General features: G+C 37.7%; 1 protein-coding gene across 6 annotated transcripts in view; it reads left to right on the top strand.

Moving 5' to 3' along the window:
- Positions 1–19,099, top strand: part of Dop1a (DOP1 leucine zipper like protein A) — a 101,582-nt gene that overhangs the window by 61,539 nt on the left and 20,944 nt on the right. For all 6 annotated transcript variants that reach the window (XM_052187710.1, XM_052187707.1, XM_052187708.1 and 3 more), the window contains 12 exons: positions 458–732; positions 2,028–2,180; positions 3,406–3,503; positions 4,654–4,913; positions 6,379–8,365; positions 9,239–9,350; positions 9,430–9,612; positions 10,711–10,836; positions 13,338–13,472; positions 15,525–15,580; positions 16,643–16,747; positions 18,928–18,994. In XM_052187710.1, the coding sequence (XP_052043670.1) occupies positions 458–732; positions 2,028–2,180; positions 3,406–3,503; positions 4,654–4,913; positions 6,379–8,365; positions 9,239–9,350; positions 9,430–9,612; positions 10,711–10,836; positions 13,338–13,472; positions 15,525–15,580; positions 16,643–16,747; positions 18,928–18,994 (3,557 nt within the window). The remainder of the gene's footprint in view (positions 1–457; positions 733–2,027; positions 2,181–3,405; positions 3,504–4,653; positions 4,914–6,378; positions 8,366–9,238; positions 9,351–9,429; positions 9,613–10,710; positions 10,837–13,337; positions 13,473–15,524; positions 15,581–16,642; positions 16,748–18,927; positions 18,995–19,099) is intronic.

The raw sequence follows: 19,099 nt of genomic DNA, 5'->3' as shown, positions 1-19,099 counted from the left end.
CTCAGTGGCAAGTGCCTTTCCTCAGTGAGCCATTTCTCCAGCCTGAATGCAGGAGTCATGGGAGAGTTGCCATTAGGGGGTTACATGATGTGTGTGGCTTTCACATTTTGCAAGAAAGTTAGAGACAAAAAGTGAAAGTTCTGGAGAAATGATTTAACATTAATTTCACTACCTTCCTTTCTTATGATGTAACATGTTTCCTTTAATTTTTACATATGCAAGCTTAGGACAGTGGTCCTCACATAATATTTGCTGATAAAGTGCTTCTAATGATAGAAAGATAGATTGTATTACTTGGCACGTGAAAGTATATATCTTTAAAAGGTAGCTTATTTTTTAAAGTTCTAACTATTTGAGACACCATGTTTAAAACAAATCAAGGCCTGAAATAGAGTTATTCGTCATTTTGAAATTAATGTAAAGCTATAAAATTATTTAATCCTGTTTTTTGTTTCAGACTGTGAGCATGCTCACCCTCCACAGTGGCTCCAGACTCTGATGAGTGCTTGCAGCCAAGCAAGTGATTTCAGTGTTCAGAGTGTTGCTGTGTCTCTAGTCATGGACCTGGTGGGACTGACTCAATCTGTTGCTATGGTCACTGGAGAAAACATCAACAGCATGGAGCCTGCACAACCCTTAAGTCCAAACCAGGGAAGGGTGGCTGTGGTTATTAGACCTCCCCTCACACAGGGCAATCTGAAGTATATAGCTGAGAAGACTGAATTTTTCAAGGTAAATGCCAAGAAATCCAGATTATACATGACTAAGATAATGCTTACATGTGTGATGCTTGACCTGGGGCACTGATGTCAGGGAGGGAAGAGTTTCAAGTGAACAAGAAGAAAGATCGTTTATAGAGTAGATATTTCCATTGTGAGTGAATGTGATCCTTTTTTTTTTTTTTTTATAAAACAAATGCTTATTTTCCTAAAACTCCACGACAAGTTCTGACTTTCTGTGTTTTGATTTCCTTTGGTGTACTGGTGCCCTTCAAGAACAATAATGCACAGTCTGATTTACCACAGTAGTTTCGGTGATTTCTTTACAGAGAACATCAAGTGACTTTGAGCTTACTGCCTCATAAAGCTTGATTCTTTATGCATTCAGGAGTTTTTAAACCCAATTTCAAGTCATTTACCCGGTCTTCCTCCTGCTAGACTGAGTCTATTCTATAATATTATGGTAAACCCTGGAGACTCTTGCCTTCTTGTCAATGGCATAGATCAAAGACTGTGACAGCACATGCAGCTCTAAGTCTGACGTAGCTGAGTTATAATGCACCTGCCTGGCATGCTTGAGGCTGCATTTTAGTTCTCAGTACTGGAGAAAAGAGAAAACACTCATAAATAGGATATTTGAACTATGAATTATATTTCAGAATATTATAGAATATACATTTATAAAAATTACATTTGAGCCGAGCAGTGGTGGCGCACGCCTGTAATCCCAGCACTCTGGGAGGCAGGGGCAGGTGGATTTCTGAGTTCGAGGCCAGCCTGGTCTACAGAGTGAGTACCAGGACAGGCAGGGCTATACAGAGAAACCCTGTCTCTAAAAAAACAAAATCAATAAAAATTACATTTGATGTGAGAATGTGGCATATTGTTTTGGTGTTAGCTTTATTAAACATCCGTAAAGTAATAGAAAGACTTCTTTCCTGTTACATTTCTGACTTTGAAAGACGTATTAAAGGAGTGTGAGCCTGGAGGGTGGCCTCAGTAGTTAAGATACATGTTGCCCTTGCAGAGAACCCAGGTTCAATTCCCAGCACCAAATGGTGTTCACAACTGTCTGCAGCTCAAGTCACAAGGGATTCAACAAACAGCTCTGGCCTTTATGGGCACCAGGCATATGTGCTACACTTAAATATGTGCAAGCAAGAGTCACACATGTAAAATAAGTCTAAAAGAAAAATTTTAAAAATATGTCACAAAAGCGTCTAAGGGTCCAGATAAACAGCAAGTGAACAGCGAGTTTTCCTTTTATAAGTACTGTATAATGTAGTCACTGTTGCATCTTTTTTGTAGCATGTGGCCTTAACATTATGGGACCAGCTGGGAGATGGGACACCTCAGCACCATCAGAAGAGTGTGGAACTATTTTATCAATTACATAATTTGGTTCCATCTTCTAGCATCTGTGAGGATGTTGTAAGTCAGCAGTTAACACATAAAGATAAGGTAAGTCCTTCTCATCCTGCACACGCATGCACACATGCATGTGTCACACATGCGCTTGCATACATACACACACACACTCAAGCTCATAATGCCAAAGATAAAGAACCTCTCTAGGAAACTCATTACACCTTGCATCTGAAGGCACATGCAGAGCATAATAGTAAAAGAGAGTAATCGTGTTTGTTTTAAAGAAAAAAAGTTTAAATTCTAAGTTATTTTACCATCCATATTCTCCCAAAATTGTTCAGATATCAAATTTTAGATCAAATCTTGTGTTTTACTTACATTATCTCTAAATCTAGACACGATCTAGGTAAAAATGATATACCTGTTATTCTTAATATATAACATTTCTTTTCACAAATAGTTATAAGTTCTGAGTAAAGATAGCCATGAAAAAGTTCAAACAGTATTTATTTTTACATATTTGTGTTAGTTGATATAAATACAAACATCTTAGAAAAGCATGTAGCAAGCCCGCAAGTAAAGCAAGCACTCTTCTATACATCTAGAGACGTATAGAAGACTCTCTAAACTCTAGAGAGATGTTTTTTCCAGATCAGACTATGACTGGGGGAAATCAGAACAGGAACATGAAGCAGAAGCCATGGAAGAACACTGCTGTATAGCCTGCTCTCGCTGCTCACGGGCACATGTACAGCTAGTTTGCTCGCTTGCTTTTTTTTTTTTTTTTTTTTTTTTTTTTTTTTTTTAAGACAGGGTCTCTCTATATATAGCCCTGGATGGCCTGAAACCTACAGAGATCTACCATCTTCTGCCTCCAGAGTGCTGAGATTACAGTTACACACTACCAAACCAAGCTTTAGGCAGTTTTCTTAGATTGCCTACAATACTCTGTCTCAGGATAGTACCTCCCACAATGGGCTGGGCCCTCCTAGATCAATCAAGACAATGCTTACAAGCCAGTCTTATCTAGGCATTTCCTTATTTGGGGTTCTTCCCTGACAATTTGGGATTATATCAATTCACAATAAAAACTAACCATCAGAGGTGAGTGACCCTTTAGGTTTACTATTTCTGTCTCTATGCAAATAATTTGTTTGATACTACTAAGTAACATAATATACTAAAAGTTTATTGCAGTGTGTACTTGAGTACTTGTGGCTATTGAATATGGTACTTATAAAGAGTTGTGCTGGTTTTATTAAAATCACTTAATATCTTCAGTTGAGAGAAAAATAATTTAATCTCCCATGTTTCTCAGAAAATAAGGATGGAAGCACATGCAAAATTTGCAGTTCTTTGGCATCTAACACGGGATCTCCACATAAATAAGTCATCTTTTGCACGTTCCTTTGACAGGTTGGTTGACTTTATATTCACATTTTATAGTCATATGTCTTTATTTTTCTCTTCTTAGTTTTATTTGTCATTTGGCTAGAGCAGGATATAGGAAGTTATTAGTTCTGAAGACAATCTAAGTCATATGAAAATACGTGATAGTGTTATCTAACCATCAGATTTTTTTATTAATTAATTTATTTTTTACACTCCATATTATTACCATCAGATTTTTATTTCTAATTTCTAGAGAACCAAGTGCCTTTTCTTTCATTCATTGGACCACTGATCAAGTCCCTGTCATGTACTAAGCACCATTGCATGGTGGCAGGGATACAGCAGCACACCCAGAGTTTTTGAGTCTATATTCACACTGTTGATATTAGTCATTCTTAAATTTCTGCCTTAACTGGAAACACTGGCAAACTCTGCCTCCCATGGTTTCAGAAAGATCTAGTCTCCAAAGATGATTATGCATATCTAGATTAAAAAACAACTGGAGTTACTCATACTTTAGATATTGGGTTTGACTCCAGAGCACATTCATACAGTATCAGAAGATAGCAGTCTTACCTTTAGGTCTTATAGAAATGACACAAACCTAACTGTGAATGCAACCTAGCTTGGGATTAGCCAGTATTTTTCAGCCAGTAGTACCATCTTCAAAGGAGTCATCTGTTCAACCATATAATGAACTAGACTTTGAGCCAAGTACTTTACAAATAAGTTTCTAATCTGACAACCACTTGTGATAATCTGACAGATGAGTCAGTTGAGGTCTATTAAAGTTAACTTGCTCACCCAAGTCTCTACAGGTTTGCATCTTGGGTATTCTGATTTCAAACTATATCCCAGACTTTTTATAGAGTGTCATTTCTTGAATTAATTGCATCCTTTTGTCTCCTGAAGAGAATCAAGAGCAGAATAGCCCATCATGAAAATAGCATTGAATTGTAGAAACTTTAGAGTATGATGATATCAGTGAAATTTGTTACTAATCAAAACTAAGTAAAATTTGTGTTGTAAAAGTAATATATACTTCAAGTATTTTTAAATGTGACTATATAAAAAGAGAGAAATGTTTTATTAACTATCAAAAAATTAACTACAGAAAAATTCATATAATTAAAAGTGTTTTATTCTGTGTTTTAATTTCTGGTGTTTATTTTAGGTCACTGTTCATCATGTTAGATAGCCTTACTAGTCTAGATGGTTCTACAAGTTCTGTGGGACAAGCCTGGCTGAACCAGGTGCTACAAAGGCATGACATTGCAAGGGTGCTGGAACCATTGTTACTGCTCCTGCTTCATCCAAAAACTCAGAGGGTTTCAGTGCAGCGTGTACAGGCAGAACGCTACTGGAGTAAAACTTCCTGTTATCCAGGAGAGGAAAATGACAAGCATTTCATGCAAAATTTTACCTGCAACAATGGTAAATATAACAAAGTATAATACCTCTAATTACACTTAAGTTATTCAAATAAGTGAAATGTGATCATAACAGTACAAGAGAATTTTGTCTGGCATTTTTCCCATGTCTTATTCCCCTCCCACATCTGTGGGAATCACATCTAGCTGAGTCAGTATATGTGTGCTTCATCAGTAGCTATCTCTGAGCTTTTACATCTCTTTGATAAGGTGACTCAAAGGAGGAGTCAGTTAAATTTGTCGTCAGAGACACTCTTTAGGTTTTTAAGGAAATACTTTTGAATTTATGTTTGTAGTCCTGAATGTCTCAGTAGATATTTCATGGAGAGGCATGTAATGCACACTTTATATTTGGTAAGTTCATCATCTATAAGGTAAATAATATCTACTTTTCAAAGTTTCCCTTTTTTACATTAGCTGTAGTCATGATTGTGACTTGCTTAATTCTAGTGTATCTTGCTTGCTCTCTGTTGTTGTTATGAAGTCAATGCTTTACAAACTGTTGAGGAGAGCCCTCTATGCAACCCAAGCTCATAATTCAGTGCCCAAAGGCACTCACATATCATATCTCTTTTTTGACAGATCAGCTTGTGAGCTCAGCATATTTACTAATCATGTTGATGTTCCACAGGCTCACTTTGGCTTCCTCAGCTGAGAAGCGGGGACGTTCTCAGCTGCGTCTCAACACTCTCATGCTGCTGTCCCATCTAGTGTGTTTCTGCTAGTGCTGGGTTCTTACGGAGCTTTTATTCTGCTTCCTGTGCATGTTCTAAGAACTTGCACTGCCCTGCTTGTTGACAGACATTCAGGTGGCACCTTGCCTGCCTGTCCCATAACTGTTGCTGAGCTCTCATTTCTCCTCTGAGAGTAGTCTCAGGCTTTGCCTGAGGTGCTGAGACTTTGAGCATTTGGCTATACTATGCATACAGCCAAACTTTAATACCTTTTCTGAAACATAACATAGTTCTGCCTTGCATGATATGAAATGAAGAAATGTGTTTGTGGTCCTCTCCTCATTTTAAATTCCTCTCAGTTTCTGATCTAACACATGGTACATAGTTCATGATTTTTTGTTGAATTTGTACTAAAACCAAGGAGGTTTTTGATACTTTAAGCTATATATTATTTTAAATTTTTGACTGGTATAAGTAAAGGGGAGTAACACAGAAGAAGAAAAAAGTAAGTTTAACTTGTGATTTTAAATAATATCTTCTTTTGGGGGAAAAGTACAATTTTTTTGTGTTCTGTCTGTTAAATGTGCCTTTGTCATTAAGCTATAAATTCTGATAGTCATCTGCATGATCATCTTACTTAAAAGTTCTAAGATAATAATAAACTGGGATTCTAATAATAGAATATAAATACATGATGAACATAATAATTACAGTTTTTTAATTGGCCTGCTTTGTATATTTCAGTCATCTTAATCCCTTGTGTTTTCCTCCTTTACTATTTGTGTCATACACCAGTAAGCCAAGTGCACCTCATAGCATCCAAAGGAAATGGTGAAAAGCCTCTTACTATGGATGAAATAGAGAATTTCAGTCTCACTGTTAATCCATTGAGTGACAGACTTTCCCTCCTAAGCACCAGCAGCGAGACGATTCCAATGGTTGTATCCGACTTTGACCTCCCAGATCAGCAGATGGAAATACTTCAGAGCTCTGACTCTGGGTGTTCACAGTCTTCTGCTGGAGACAACTTTAGTTACGAAGTTGATCCTGAAAATGTGAATGCTCATGAAGATTCTCACATGGCAAAGGCAAGCTCCCCAGATGATGATGTTCAGCAAGTTGTCTTTGACCTGATATGTAAAGTTGTGAGCGGCCTGGAAGCAGAGTCTGAATCAGTTACATCTGAATTAGAAATAGAATCTCTGCCCCCAAAGAGTAGTGATTTAGATCTAGGTAAAGAAGCAGCTAAACTTGAAGACCAGGCCCCTCAGCACAGCCAGCATGTTTTGCTGAGTGATGACAGCCCTCAGTTTCTGTCTGTATCTACAGAGGAAGGCTGTGAGTGCTCAGCCACTGGGATGTCCAGAAACAGTTCCTCACCTTGCATTGCAGGAACAGCACAGACTCTGAACGATTCTTCTGTTTCCTCAGAAACCAAATCTAGACAAAGGAGTCACAGTAGTATTCAATTTAGCTTCAAAGAAAAATTATCAGAAAAAATCTCAGAGAAAGAAACAATTGTTAAGGAATCAGGTAAACAACCAGGTGCAAAACCCAAAGTAAAACTTGCCAGAAAAAAAGATGAGGACAAGAAAAAAGCTGCAAGTGAGAAACTGAAGCAAACAAATGTATTCTTCAGTGACGGCCTGGACTTAGAGAACTGGTACAGCTGTGGAGAGGGCGAAATTTCTGAAATTGAGAGTGACATGGGTTCTCCAGGATCAAGGAAATCTCCCAATTTCAACATCCATCCTCTCTATCAGCATGTGCTCCTGTACCTACAGTTGTATGATTCATCGAGGACTCTGTATGCTTTTTCTGCCATCAAATCCATCTTGAAAACTAACCCCATTGCTTTTGTAAATGCCATTTCAACAACAAGTGTAAATAATGCATACACTCCTCAGCTGTCTCTGCTTCAGAATCTGTTGGCCAGACACCGAATCTCTGTTATGGGCAAAGACTTTTATAGTCACATTCCAGTGGATTCAAATCATAACTTCCGGAGTTCCATGTACATTGAAATTCTCATTTCCCTCTGCTTATATTACATGCGTAGCCATTACCCAACTCATGTCAAGGTCGCTACCCAAGACTTAATAGGTAATCGGAACATGCAGATGATGAGCATAGAAATCTTGACTCTCCTCTTTACAGAGCTAGCAAAAGTAATAGAGAGCTCTGCAAAGGGTTTCCCTAGTTTTATCTCTGATATGCTGTCGAAGTGCAAAGTTCAGAAAGTGATTCTTCATTGTTTGCTGTCGTCTATCTTCAGTGTACAAAAGTGGCACAGTGAGAAAACAGCAGGTAAGAACATGGTTGCTGTGGAGGAGGGCTTCTCAGAAGACAGCCTCATCAATTTCTCAGAGGATGAATTTGACAATGGCAGCACACTCCAGTCACAGCTTCTAAGGGTGCTTCAGAGGCTGATTGTTCTCGAACATCGTGTGATGACTATTCCTGAGGAGAATGAAGCAGGTTTTGATTTTGTTGTGTCTGATCTGGAACATATCAGTCCCCATCAGCCCATGACTTCTCTTCAGTATTTACACGCTCAGCCAATCACATGTCAAGGCATGTTCCTCTGTGCAGTGATCAGAGCTTTGCATCAGCACTGTGCATGTAAGATGCATCCACAATGGATTGGCTTAATCACATCTACTCTGCCTTACATGGGAAAAGTTCTACAAAGAGTCGTGGTTTCTGTGACACTACAGCTGTGCAGGAATTTGGATAATCTAATTCAGCAGTACAAATATGAAACAGGATTATCTGATAGTAGGTAATAATTGATTTTAGTTTTGTTATCAAGTCAGATGTTAATTTAGCAATGCAAGTACAAAACAGTTATCTGATAGATAAGCATTGGTTTTAACTTTGTTGTTAGTGACATTTTTCATATATATGACTCCTAAGATGTCACAATTTGAATGGAACACAGGGTGTAACACTGATGAGTGGTATTTAGTGGCGTAGACGCTCAGTGTGATCCCTAGCACCACCACAAGGATGCAATCAAGCATGAATAGTATATCATCTTTAAAATAAGAAAGCTAAGCTCTAGTATTTTACTGAGAATAGAAGAGATCTAGGACAGAGATGAAAAGAAATGGTCCTTTTTTCTTTTAAGTATTGAAGTTTAATTAGATATTCTTTTGCCTCAACTGGCGAAAAGAAAGGTTTTCCCAGTCCTTATCTAGTATATTACCACAAATTAATTTGCAGCTGAAGTTAATTAAATTTTAAAGTAGTTCTGCCCATCTAAATTTGTTGTCTTCCTGGTTTGGTGGCAAATTCTGTGTCTCAGCTGTATTCACAACTGATCTGTGACTAGTTAGGCAAATGTAGTTAGTAGACTGGTGTCTGCTGTTCCTCTAGGAAAACCTCAGCTGCTGTGCCTGGCATTCCCCAGTAGGGTAAGGTCACCGTGACTCTATTTGTTTACTTTATATATAGTTCTTTAGCCAAAAAGAGCTCTAGTGCAGTTAGACCAACTCACTTATAGATTAGGAAATAGTTAGCTCTGGCCATATTCTTTTATTACTCTTCATATTTAGTGAGTGCCTCCTGTGTATCTGGCATGTGCCAGGCATTTACCAGTGTTAAATTTTAAAGTATGCTTTCATAGAACTTCTGCTGTGTACATTTTTTTCAGGCCCTTGTGGGTGGCATCAATAATTCCACCAGATATGATTCTTACTCTTTTGGAAGGGATCACAGCCATTATCCATTACTGCTTGCTGGATCCGACTACACAGTATCATCAAGTAAGACTTCATAAATATTTGTGGTCTTTTTAGAGACTGGCTTCACTTAGTAAGGAACTGTTTTTCCTTTGCTTAATAGCTTTTGGTCAATGTAGACCAGAAACACTTGGTTGAAGCGCGCAGTGGAATTCTCTCAATCCTTCACATGATCATGTCCTCTGTAACTCTGCTTTGGAGCATACTGCACCAGGCTGATGCTTCAGAAAAGATGGCGGTTGCTGCATCTGCGTCTGTTACCACCATCAATCTGGGAGCCACAAAGGTCAGGCAGTTCTCACTTTGTCTGTAGAGCATAAGTGTCTATTTGAGGAATTTTTTCAAAATGTGTGGTTAACTTAGTGTATGTGGCACCCCACATAGATTAAGTAGTAAACCATTTTAAGGGATGCAAACTAGTTTCTTTAAGCAAATCTATAAATTGTGAAATTGTCACAATCTAGTTTTCTCTCATTACAGAAAAAGTCCTGTGCCTGCTCACTGTCCCCATCCCCAGCCCTAATCAACAACAAAGCCATTTTCTTTCCATATGTAGTTGTTTTTTCTGGACATTTCATAGAAGTGAGTTAATACATTATTTGGTCTTCTATGGCTAGTACCTTTTATTTCATATGCTTTTGAAGTTCATTTTTACATGTTATAATTTTTTTCACTATTTAATACATTTAAATTGACATTTTAGTACATGCTGCTTTCCCTGCCTCTAATTCCCAGAAAATAGTTCAGCAGTATGTGCAGAGAATTTAAAATTTTATAACAAGGCCTGTTATGAGAGCATATGTTAGTAATTTTAGGCTGATAATAAGAGAATCTATGTTTAAAGTCAGCCTGAGCTACCTGGCAAGTTTCAGGCTAGCCTGTGCTACATAGTAAAGCACTATATCAAAAGTTCATAATCTTTGACTTAATAAACTAATTTACAAGTAAATTCTAAGGTAAAATTACATACAATGTGTATTATAGCATTAATGGCAAAGATGTTCCTAAATTATAATTAAAATAGTGGATCATTTTTTAACTAAATAAAACCTAATTTCAAGTTGTATTTTTCTAGTATCTAATTACAGTTATTGTCATTTTAGTGACAAATAATTTGCTTAGCTTTTTTGGTTTTTGTTTTAAATTGAAATACTCATGGTTATTACTCCTCCTATGAGGCAGGGTCTTCATATATAATAGCCCAAGCTTGCCTTGAACTCCTGATTTTCCTGCCTCAGCCTCCAGAATGCTAAATATGTACTGCTACACTCAGTGACAGCTATTAACATGGTTAAAGTCATCTCTACAATTACTGATTAAATGTTTTATCTAGCTATTAATGTTTATGTTTTATTTTACTTGTAAAATGCTTACATTGTTTTAGAACTTGCGACAACAAATCCTGGAATTACTGGGACCCATCTCGATGAACCATGGTGTCCACTTCATGGCTGCCATTGCATTTGTATGGAATGAAAGGAGACAGAGCAAAACCCCTCCCAGGACAAAGGTATCATATTCATGATTAAACATGCAATACTTTTTTTCTCTTGGTAAAAGCATGCCTATTTATTTCATTTTCTACAAGCTGATTTTTAAATTCTCTGTAAGTTACACTGGAGAAATAAAATCTTGTCTACGGTTCTACATAATGACTTATTGTCTGAAGTTTTTATTAAAATGTGATTCTCACTTGTGACAGGTTACATTTTTAGGACTAGAAGACTAGTTCTGGAGCACTGGCCTTGCATGCACAAGGCCACATGTTCACCCTCGGCACTGGGGAAAAAAAAAAAAACAAAACAAAACAGTGTGAGTGAGTGAGATAGAAAAATTAGCTATGACTTCAGGCCTGTCACTATAATCCAAGGAGTATTATAATATCGCATATTTTTAATCTAGGGATGGGTAGAAAGCACAGATTGTAGAATGTTTTTATCTTTGTTTTTGTTTTTCATTATTTGATGTCTTTTAAGTTGTTGCTGTCTCTAAGTGCAACTCACATGTTGGTTTGACTGCATTGCATGAATAAAAATTTCGTTTACTTTGTGAATTTGCAATCTAAAAAGTATTGTTCTCTACTGGAAATAAATCATGGCATATTAGAGTAGTAGTGCAGTCAAATAATTTTCCTTGCAAAAATCCATGATTATGTACCTACAAGTCTCTACCTTGTCATTTCTTTCAGACTCCACATTACACATATACATGCATGTATGTATGTATGCATTTTATCCTAAAGTAAAAATAGTAAAAATTTCTGCCATTTTATATTATTTTGCATATTAGAATTCAGTAGTAGAAACCAGATGGAGGGGAAAGACCATTTAAAACATTAAAAGTTTTCTTACATCTTAATTCTGTAACAGAAATAAAGAAGTAAATATCTGAAGTGAAATATAAGCTTAAAGATATGAAAAATGGATGAAACATGTTATGAAAAATTAGGATGTGATAATTGATAATGTCTCCTTGTAGAAATAAAGAATAAAATCATAGGAGAATAATAATCGGGCGGTGGTGGCGCACACCTGTAATCCCAGCACTTGGGAGGCAGAGGCAGGCAGATTTCTGAGTTTGAGGCCAGCCTGGTCTACAGAGTGAGTTCTAGGACAGCCAGGGTTACACAGAGAAACCCTGTCTCGAAAAAACAATAATAATAATAATAATAATATAGAAATAGTACAAGAAATTTCTTAGCAATGAAAGAAATAAATTTTCAGGTCATGCTTATCACTGAAAAGATACCTGCACAAAATTCAGTATGTCCTTTCAGAAACATGGGCAATAAAGAGAAGATGCTAAAATCTTACAGAGAGAAAGAGAGAGAAAGAGAGAGAACAACAACAAAACCTGTCTCATTCAAAGGAATAGTGGGAATACTTGACCCTAGCAACACTAGAAACTTTTATGGAAAATTAGTCTGAATACTCAGTTCCATAGTCAGTCAAGTTCTTTCTGTAGGCTCTTTCTGTAGGCTCTTTCTGTAGCTTCTTTCTGTAGCTTCTTTCTGTAGCTTCTTTCTGTAGCTTCTTTCTGTAGGCTCTGTAGGCTGGCTGTGTGCTGTGTCAGCAGTGCACAAGACCACTAGCTCACTCTTTATTCAGGAAGACAGACCTCACTGTGACCTGGATACCAGCCCTAGAGCGATACCCTCCCAAGCAGAGCAGAGCAGTGTCCAGCAAGAGTGTCTTAAGGGGGTGAGGAGGACTGAGAGGAAGAAAAAAATGGATGAGAGTAAAGACTTAAAAGACTTATATATGTGACTGTAGGAGACTTGCCATTGTCAGAGTTTTTAGGGATGAATGGATTTTTGTTAAAAATGAAGTAGACCAAAATAAGCATTGTAGTAGCTCTGTGGGAAGCAGTGAGAGGACTACAATGCGCCTTCCTGTCAACCTAGGGACTGATCATGATAATTACTCTGAAGGACGGGGCAGTGGTCTGAGAAAGTTCAGTCTTTGTCTTCTGACTGAGATTTCAATTGTTAATATTTAGAATTCAGAGAGAAGAAAGCATAAATTAGCAAAAGTAGTGTTCTGCGATATTTGAAAACAATAGAAAGTAGTTAGCAGAATAGACCTGGCTCCTTTAAGATGCCCTTCCATGTTTTTCACAAATCATGTATAAGATTTGTTGTATTTGACTTTGATTTATTTATTTGTGTGTGCACGTCCACATGCCATAAAGCATATGTGCATGGTCAGAGGACAACCTGCTGGAGTTGTTTCACTCTTAACACCATTGTTGGCCCTGGGGATGGAGCTCAACTGCTGAGCTTGACGGCAAATACCTTTATGCACTGAGCCTTCTGACCAGCCAGACCCGGTTTTGATTTTTATGAAGTGTGAGATTCATGTATTGATTTTTCAAAAATAAATTTTAACACAAATAGTCAAGGGACATCTTTACATTAAGATGGGGTCATAAAATATTCTTTCTGTAACTTCCCTTAAAAGATTTACACATGCACATCCTGCATAAATACAGTGACCGTGATGTGTTCTCCAGGTCATTCCTGCAGCCAGTGAAGAACAGCTTTTACTAGTGGAACTGGTTCGTTCCATCAGTGTCATGAGAGCAGAAACTGTTATCCAGACTGTGAAAGAAGTTTTAAAGCAGCCTCCAGCCATAGCCAAGGACAAGGTGAGGAAGCTTTGCTTTTGTTTGGAATTCAGTTTCAGAAATGGGGCTGATAAGAACTTTTCATGTAGTAATTTCATTGTGATTGCTGTGCAGATTTCAGGGGTTATTGTACAGCACCTTCCTTGAGTTCCTTGCTAGTATAGCCCCTCCTGCAGCCACCAGCTAACTGTTTTTCTCTGCATGTACATCGGAAACAGTCAGGACTCAGGGTCTAAATTATTAGTGAGGATTTTTGGCCCATTAAAGAACACAGACACAGGAGCCCAAAATCTACTTTCTAGTTTCACAGTTTACTTGATGCTTTCTTTTCCATTGAATTTCTCAGTTCTATAAGCTTCCAAGGTTTTGCTATAAACACTGTTCTATACAGCAGCATTTCTTGACCTTTATGATTCTGTACTTTGTGATTGTGATGTCTGGGCTCCGGAAGCCAGGAAAGGAGGTTTTGGGATCCTAACCTCTGAGAGGTTAGAGAAAATGTGCGGAGCAGGAGACAGATGCAGCACTCAGCCCAGTAGGAAGGCACATGGTGCATGCTTCCACACACAGGTAAGCAAACACAAGCCAGCAGCACACTAGATGAAGAAGCTCACTCAAAGGTATTTTTGTACAAAAGTAACACAAATGGGACATTTTGCTAAAAATGGTTCTATAATGGATTTCTTCACTGCCAATTTTGTGTTCCCTGACATCTAGTTTCAGCTCTCATTATCTGGCATCCCATATCAGTGCCTTATTGTGTAAACCTCTCTTGTCCCTGTGACCTTCTGTTCACTTGAGAGGACCACTGGAAATAAATGTAACAGTCTATATCCACTTAACATTGCTAGTCTCTAGACTTCTATTTTCTGCTTTGTCAAGACAGTACTACAAGTTTATAATTGTGTAGATTTACTAACCATAAACATGAGACTTTGAACCATGCCAAACAAGAATAATCATATCTTTAAGGATCATTACAGATAGCCAAAAATATTTAAATCGTTTTTTCTTGTTGAATTGCCAAAAGAAAAGATGTATTTGTCAATAGAGAGTGATGTAACTGCCTTTGTTACAGTGTTAAGGATCACACTCAGGGCCTCATGCATGTTAGCCCAGTCTTTGACACTGATCTATACCACCAGCCTCTTACAATAGTCAGCGATTACCTGACTACTGTGAAACTTCCTCCGGTGTGTTGGTCTTGAGATTTTTAGTTTGCTGCTTGACTCTCTATAGTATTTTGAGGTGGATGATTAGCATCATACACATGAGGGCAAAGAATATAAAACTGTATCCTGTCCAGACTAGTGCTGCCCTGTACTGAAGGCTTAATCACCACATTTTGTGTGTATGTACATGTAGTGAGAAGGAAAGGCCTGAAGAGAACAATTGGTAAAGGGCAGTGAGCATCAGTTTCGTTTTATTGATTTTTCTCACAACCTATAACTGCAGCTCCAGAGGAGGGGATCCAGTGTCCTCTTCTGGCCTCCATAGACACACACACACACACACACACACACACACACACTTAGGTACTCACATAAACATATAAACTAAAAATAAGTCTTAAAAGGTATCAATTGTTTTACAATTGATTAAAAAAGTTTTAAGAATTAATCTTAATTGATCTAATTATACTGATTTAACAGATGTATATACTAAAATAGGCCTATACGCATGCAATCTAAAAATCTCAACCTAATACTGAAATTACCAAATCTAAGTGGCTTAGAAATGTGTATAGCTGCGATGCTTTCAGAATAAATGACCATTGTATAAAGATTTATTCTGATAAAGACAAACCTTCAGCCATCTTCTTACATATCAAAACTTGATAGTCTACAAGTCCTCTTTAATGGCCATTTAGTCTGTGTAGTTTCTAAGTTTTAAAAAGCTCTTGATTTATGAATTTTTCCCTACTAAGCAGAGGAAAAATTACATGTGTTTTAAAATAACAAACCAACATTTGAATTTTTTAATTAAAAACATATAGAACAAGTCAGAGTAGTTGCAATAATGAAAGAGCAAAGCGTCGTCTGCTTCACTGTAACACTAACTTCTTGTTTATAGAAACATCTTTCTCTGGAAGTCTGCATGCTTCAGTTTTTCTACGCATATATACAACGGTAAGATGCTCATCTAGACCTCTCCATACTCCATTGCCACCTGTCAAGCTTTGGAAGCTACAAGGAAACGCACTGGAGTTCTTTCCTAAAGTAGTGAGTTTGCTCCGGCTGTCGTTTCCTCTGAAGGAAAAGGAAGAAGCTCTAGAGAAATGTGGCTGGTAGTGGAGTCGTGGGCATGCTAATGAGCTGCATAGATCCACACTCCAAAGATGTAGGTGATGTAGGATATCACAACAGTATGTGGATATTAAAATACTGAACAGCAGGAAACTATCTTCTATCGAAGTTGTGTTCACTGCCTCTAAATTGATTACTGTTTGATTGATAGAAGTGAATGTGCACCAATACACTTTGATTGTCTTTTTTAAAAAATCAGTGCTGGGCGTAGTGTTGCATGACTTTAGTACTGACACATGGGAACAGAGGCAGGGAGATCTCTATAAGCTTTAGGCCAGCCTGGTAGTGAGTTTTAGGATAGCAAGAGACTTTGTCTCAAAAAACAAATTAATAACTTAAAAACATCTTTCTGGTTGGTGTTCTCCTTTGCTATTAGCTGACCCTGAGCAGGGGCAGTGTTCTAATACAATTCTTCCTTGAGAGCCTGACTCTTAATCTTCTTCAGTTTAATTTGTGACTAACATAAATAAATCGGAGTTTTAGCATATTCACATTGAGGGACTTGGAGAAGAACTGCATACAGTCTCTGTTTAGGCTCAAGTTAGGTAAAGATTGAACTGAAACAGATAGCATGCTCATTCCTTTACAGATGGAAGGTTGTGTGCAGCATAGCTGGACTACAGTTTAAAAGAATTAATGCAGTTATATTTTGTTTTTGAGAGTGTATGGGAGAAGAGATTTCCATAGGAAACCATAAGAAATTACATCGAGTGTTTTAAATGTACTTCCCTTTCTTAGTAAAAACTACAAGATTTTTAGAAATTCTGTTCTTTCTTGGTCTTTAAAAGTTTAAAACTTAAGATCAGAACATGTGTTAAGAACTGCAAGAAGACAAAATTAAAGTTTACTATGGTTTCTATGTATACAAACTGTCTTATCTTTCAGAATTCCAGTGCCCAATTTAGTGGACAGTTGGACATCATTATTGATCCTTCTAAAAGATTCTATACAGCTGAGTCTCCCAGCCCCAGGACAGTTTCTTATACTTGGGTAAGTAATCTCTTTTAACATGTTATTTTGAAGGCTTAGAAACAAATTTCAGTTAAAAAAACAAATACTTATTAAGAAAAAGAACTCAAGTTCAGTCTCCAACAGTACACACAGAAATATATATCTATACATATGTATACATATATACACATACATACATATACTTTTGATAAAAGCCTAATACTCACTCTCCTGTTTGGTGAAGAACATGTTTTGTGTGGCCATGTGATCTGGCTATTCACAGACATCTTGAGGTTCAGAACCACACATAAAAGGTCTCTAAGTGGAAGGGGCTAGGAAAGAATATAGTATGTGTAGACACATATATGATATGGAACACTTGGCATAAAACTATTAAAATGGTCATCATTTGGGATTAGTAAGGAAGCACTGTGGGGGAAAAATGGGTAAGTGCATGCCATCCTAAAAGGAACTTCACAGAAGAGGGGCACAGAGTCTTCTAAAAGTCTGTTTCTTTTTGTTAGTTGGAGTTTCTAGATCTAAGCTAATAATATCTGTGATTATTTGGTAAATGACTGTCACCCTTACCTCACTAACAGTAAGCCTTAGTTTAGGTAGTGTCAAGTTTGAGAATTCATGATAGAACCCTAATTAAAAACCTGGTAAATTAATCACAATGGTAAGAGTAAAAATAAAAAGTCTTTATAAAGACAGGCAGGAAAGGGTACACTGAGACAAGCTACATCATCTGGTTTGACAATGGTATGTCACAGGCAGTGAGATAATAAGAATTAGGTAAAAAGATATGGGAGCTGCTTGGGAAGAAACCTGACTTTCATTGCAATATGAATGAAAGTAGTGAACAAGAGATTGACATGACTGCAAGACGTAAGGAGTCATGGGGTGAGAGGATGGTAATTAGGATTGGGGCTAGGAATCGTATTTCAGTAGAAGGTGATAAGGTGTGAACAACTGATGCTGGCATTTAGAAAACAGGAAAAAGAAGAGTAAGGAGCTACAAATTTTAAGTCACCAGAAAATTTGAAAAGCCAGGAGAGTCTGTGTGGCATCTGCAAAGAAAGATGAAGACCCAAAGAGGTGGCTCAGTGGGTAAAGTACTTGCAAAGAAAACATGAAGTCCTGAGCCCAGATCCATACAACCTACACGATGCCCTGTGCTGCTGCAGGGAGCTGAGAGGCAGACAGTAGTCCCTGGAAGCCTGTGAGCCATCTAGCATGCCATACGCAATGGACAGTAAACATGGTGGAGGACAAGGACCTGTAGCTGCACGTGTCCTCTGACCTCCACATGCTTATCATAGCACATACATGTAGAGAACGAGATAGCAGATCCTGAAGAAGTTGAGATGGTAAGGAATGGTATGAGGTGGGGTTGGAGATTAGAGGAGCACCAAGATTGAGAAGCAGGAAGAAACAGAGCAGCAAGGCTAGGTGGAGTGGGAAGGAGGGGACTGTTTTCAAATGTATTTGATCACCAGGAAAGGAAGTGAAAAAGAGGTAGAAGGGAGTGGATTCTAGAAGATGACATTGAACTCTAAGAAATGCTGAGGATGTTAGGTAGTTACTCAGCTCCTCTACTTAGATATATGACCTTCAGCTCTGTCATTTAACCTTTCCTCTGCAAAATGGAAACAGTAAGAGTGCCTATCTCATAAGCTTGTTAAGAGGATTTAAAGAGTTAATGTTGCCAGGCAGTGGTGGCGCATGCCTTTAATCCCAGAACTTGGGAGGCAGAGGCAGGCGGATTTCTGTGTTCGAAGCCAGCCTGGTCTACACAGAGAAACCCTGTCTGGAAAAAACAAAACAAAAAAAGAGTTAATATTTATTAAATTCTTAGAATAGTGCCTGTCCACTTACATACGTCATTGAAGTGGATAATGATTTGCTCAGCATCCTAGGCATGAGGGAAGTCATTTATAGCCCCAGATTCACGAGACACTGGCACGGGTGCTGAAGGACAGAAAATATCAAGTATGATTTGTTATCATTAGTATTTACACCTTAACCACAGATTCTCCTGCTGTTATTGCAAGGCATCTGGATCTCTTCCACTTGAGAATTCGTACAAATAATACTGCTCTTAGCACCATTGTGTCTTTCTATGCATAAATGTTAATTATCAGAAAACTCTACAAGAAATTATGTGACTTCATTTTCATTTTCTTTGGACTGATTAATTTTTTTAATGGCTCTTACAGGGTTTTGAATGAGTTTATTATGAAAAACCCTAGTTTGGAAAATAAAAAGGACCAAAGAGACCTTCAGGTAAGGCATTCTGAATTCAGGGTTATTATCAAAATTAAGTTAAAATTAGGAGTCATATAAAATAATCGATGATGATCTTTCTAACTGTGTTAGCTCATTTTCTGT

Source organism: Apodemus sylvaticus, chromosome 7, assembly GCF_947179515.1.
Source record: "Apodemus sylvaticus chromosome 7, mApoSyl1.1, whole genome shotgun sequence".
Lineage (NCBI taxonomy): Eukaryota > Metazoa > Chordata > Mammalia > Rodentia > Muridae > Apodemus > Apodemus sylvaticus.
The sequence above is the reverse complement of the archived record's forward strand: the minus strand, read 5'-3'. Positions and strand labels throughout refer to the sequence as shown.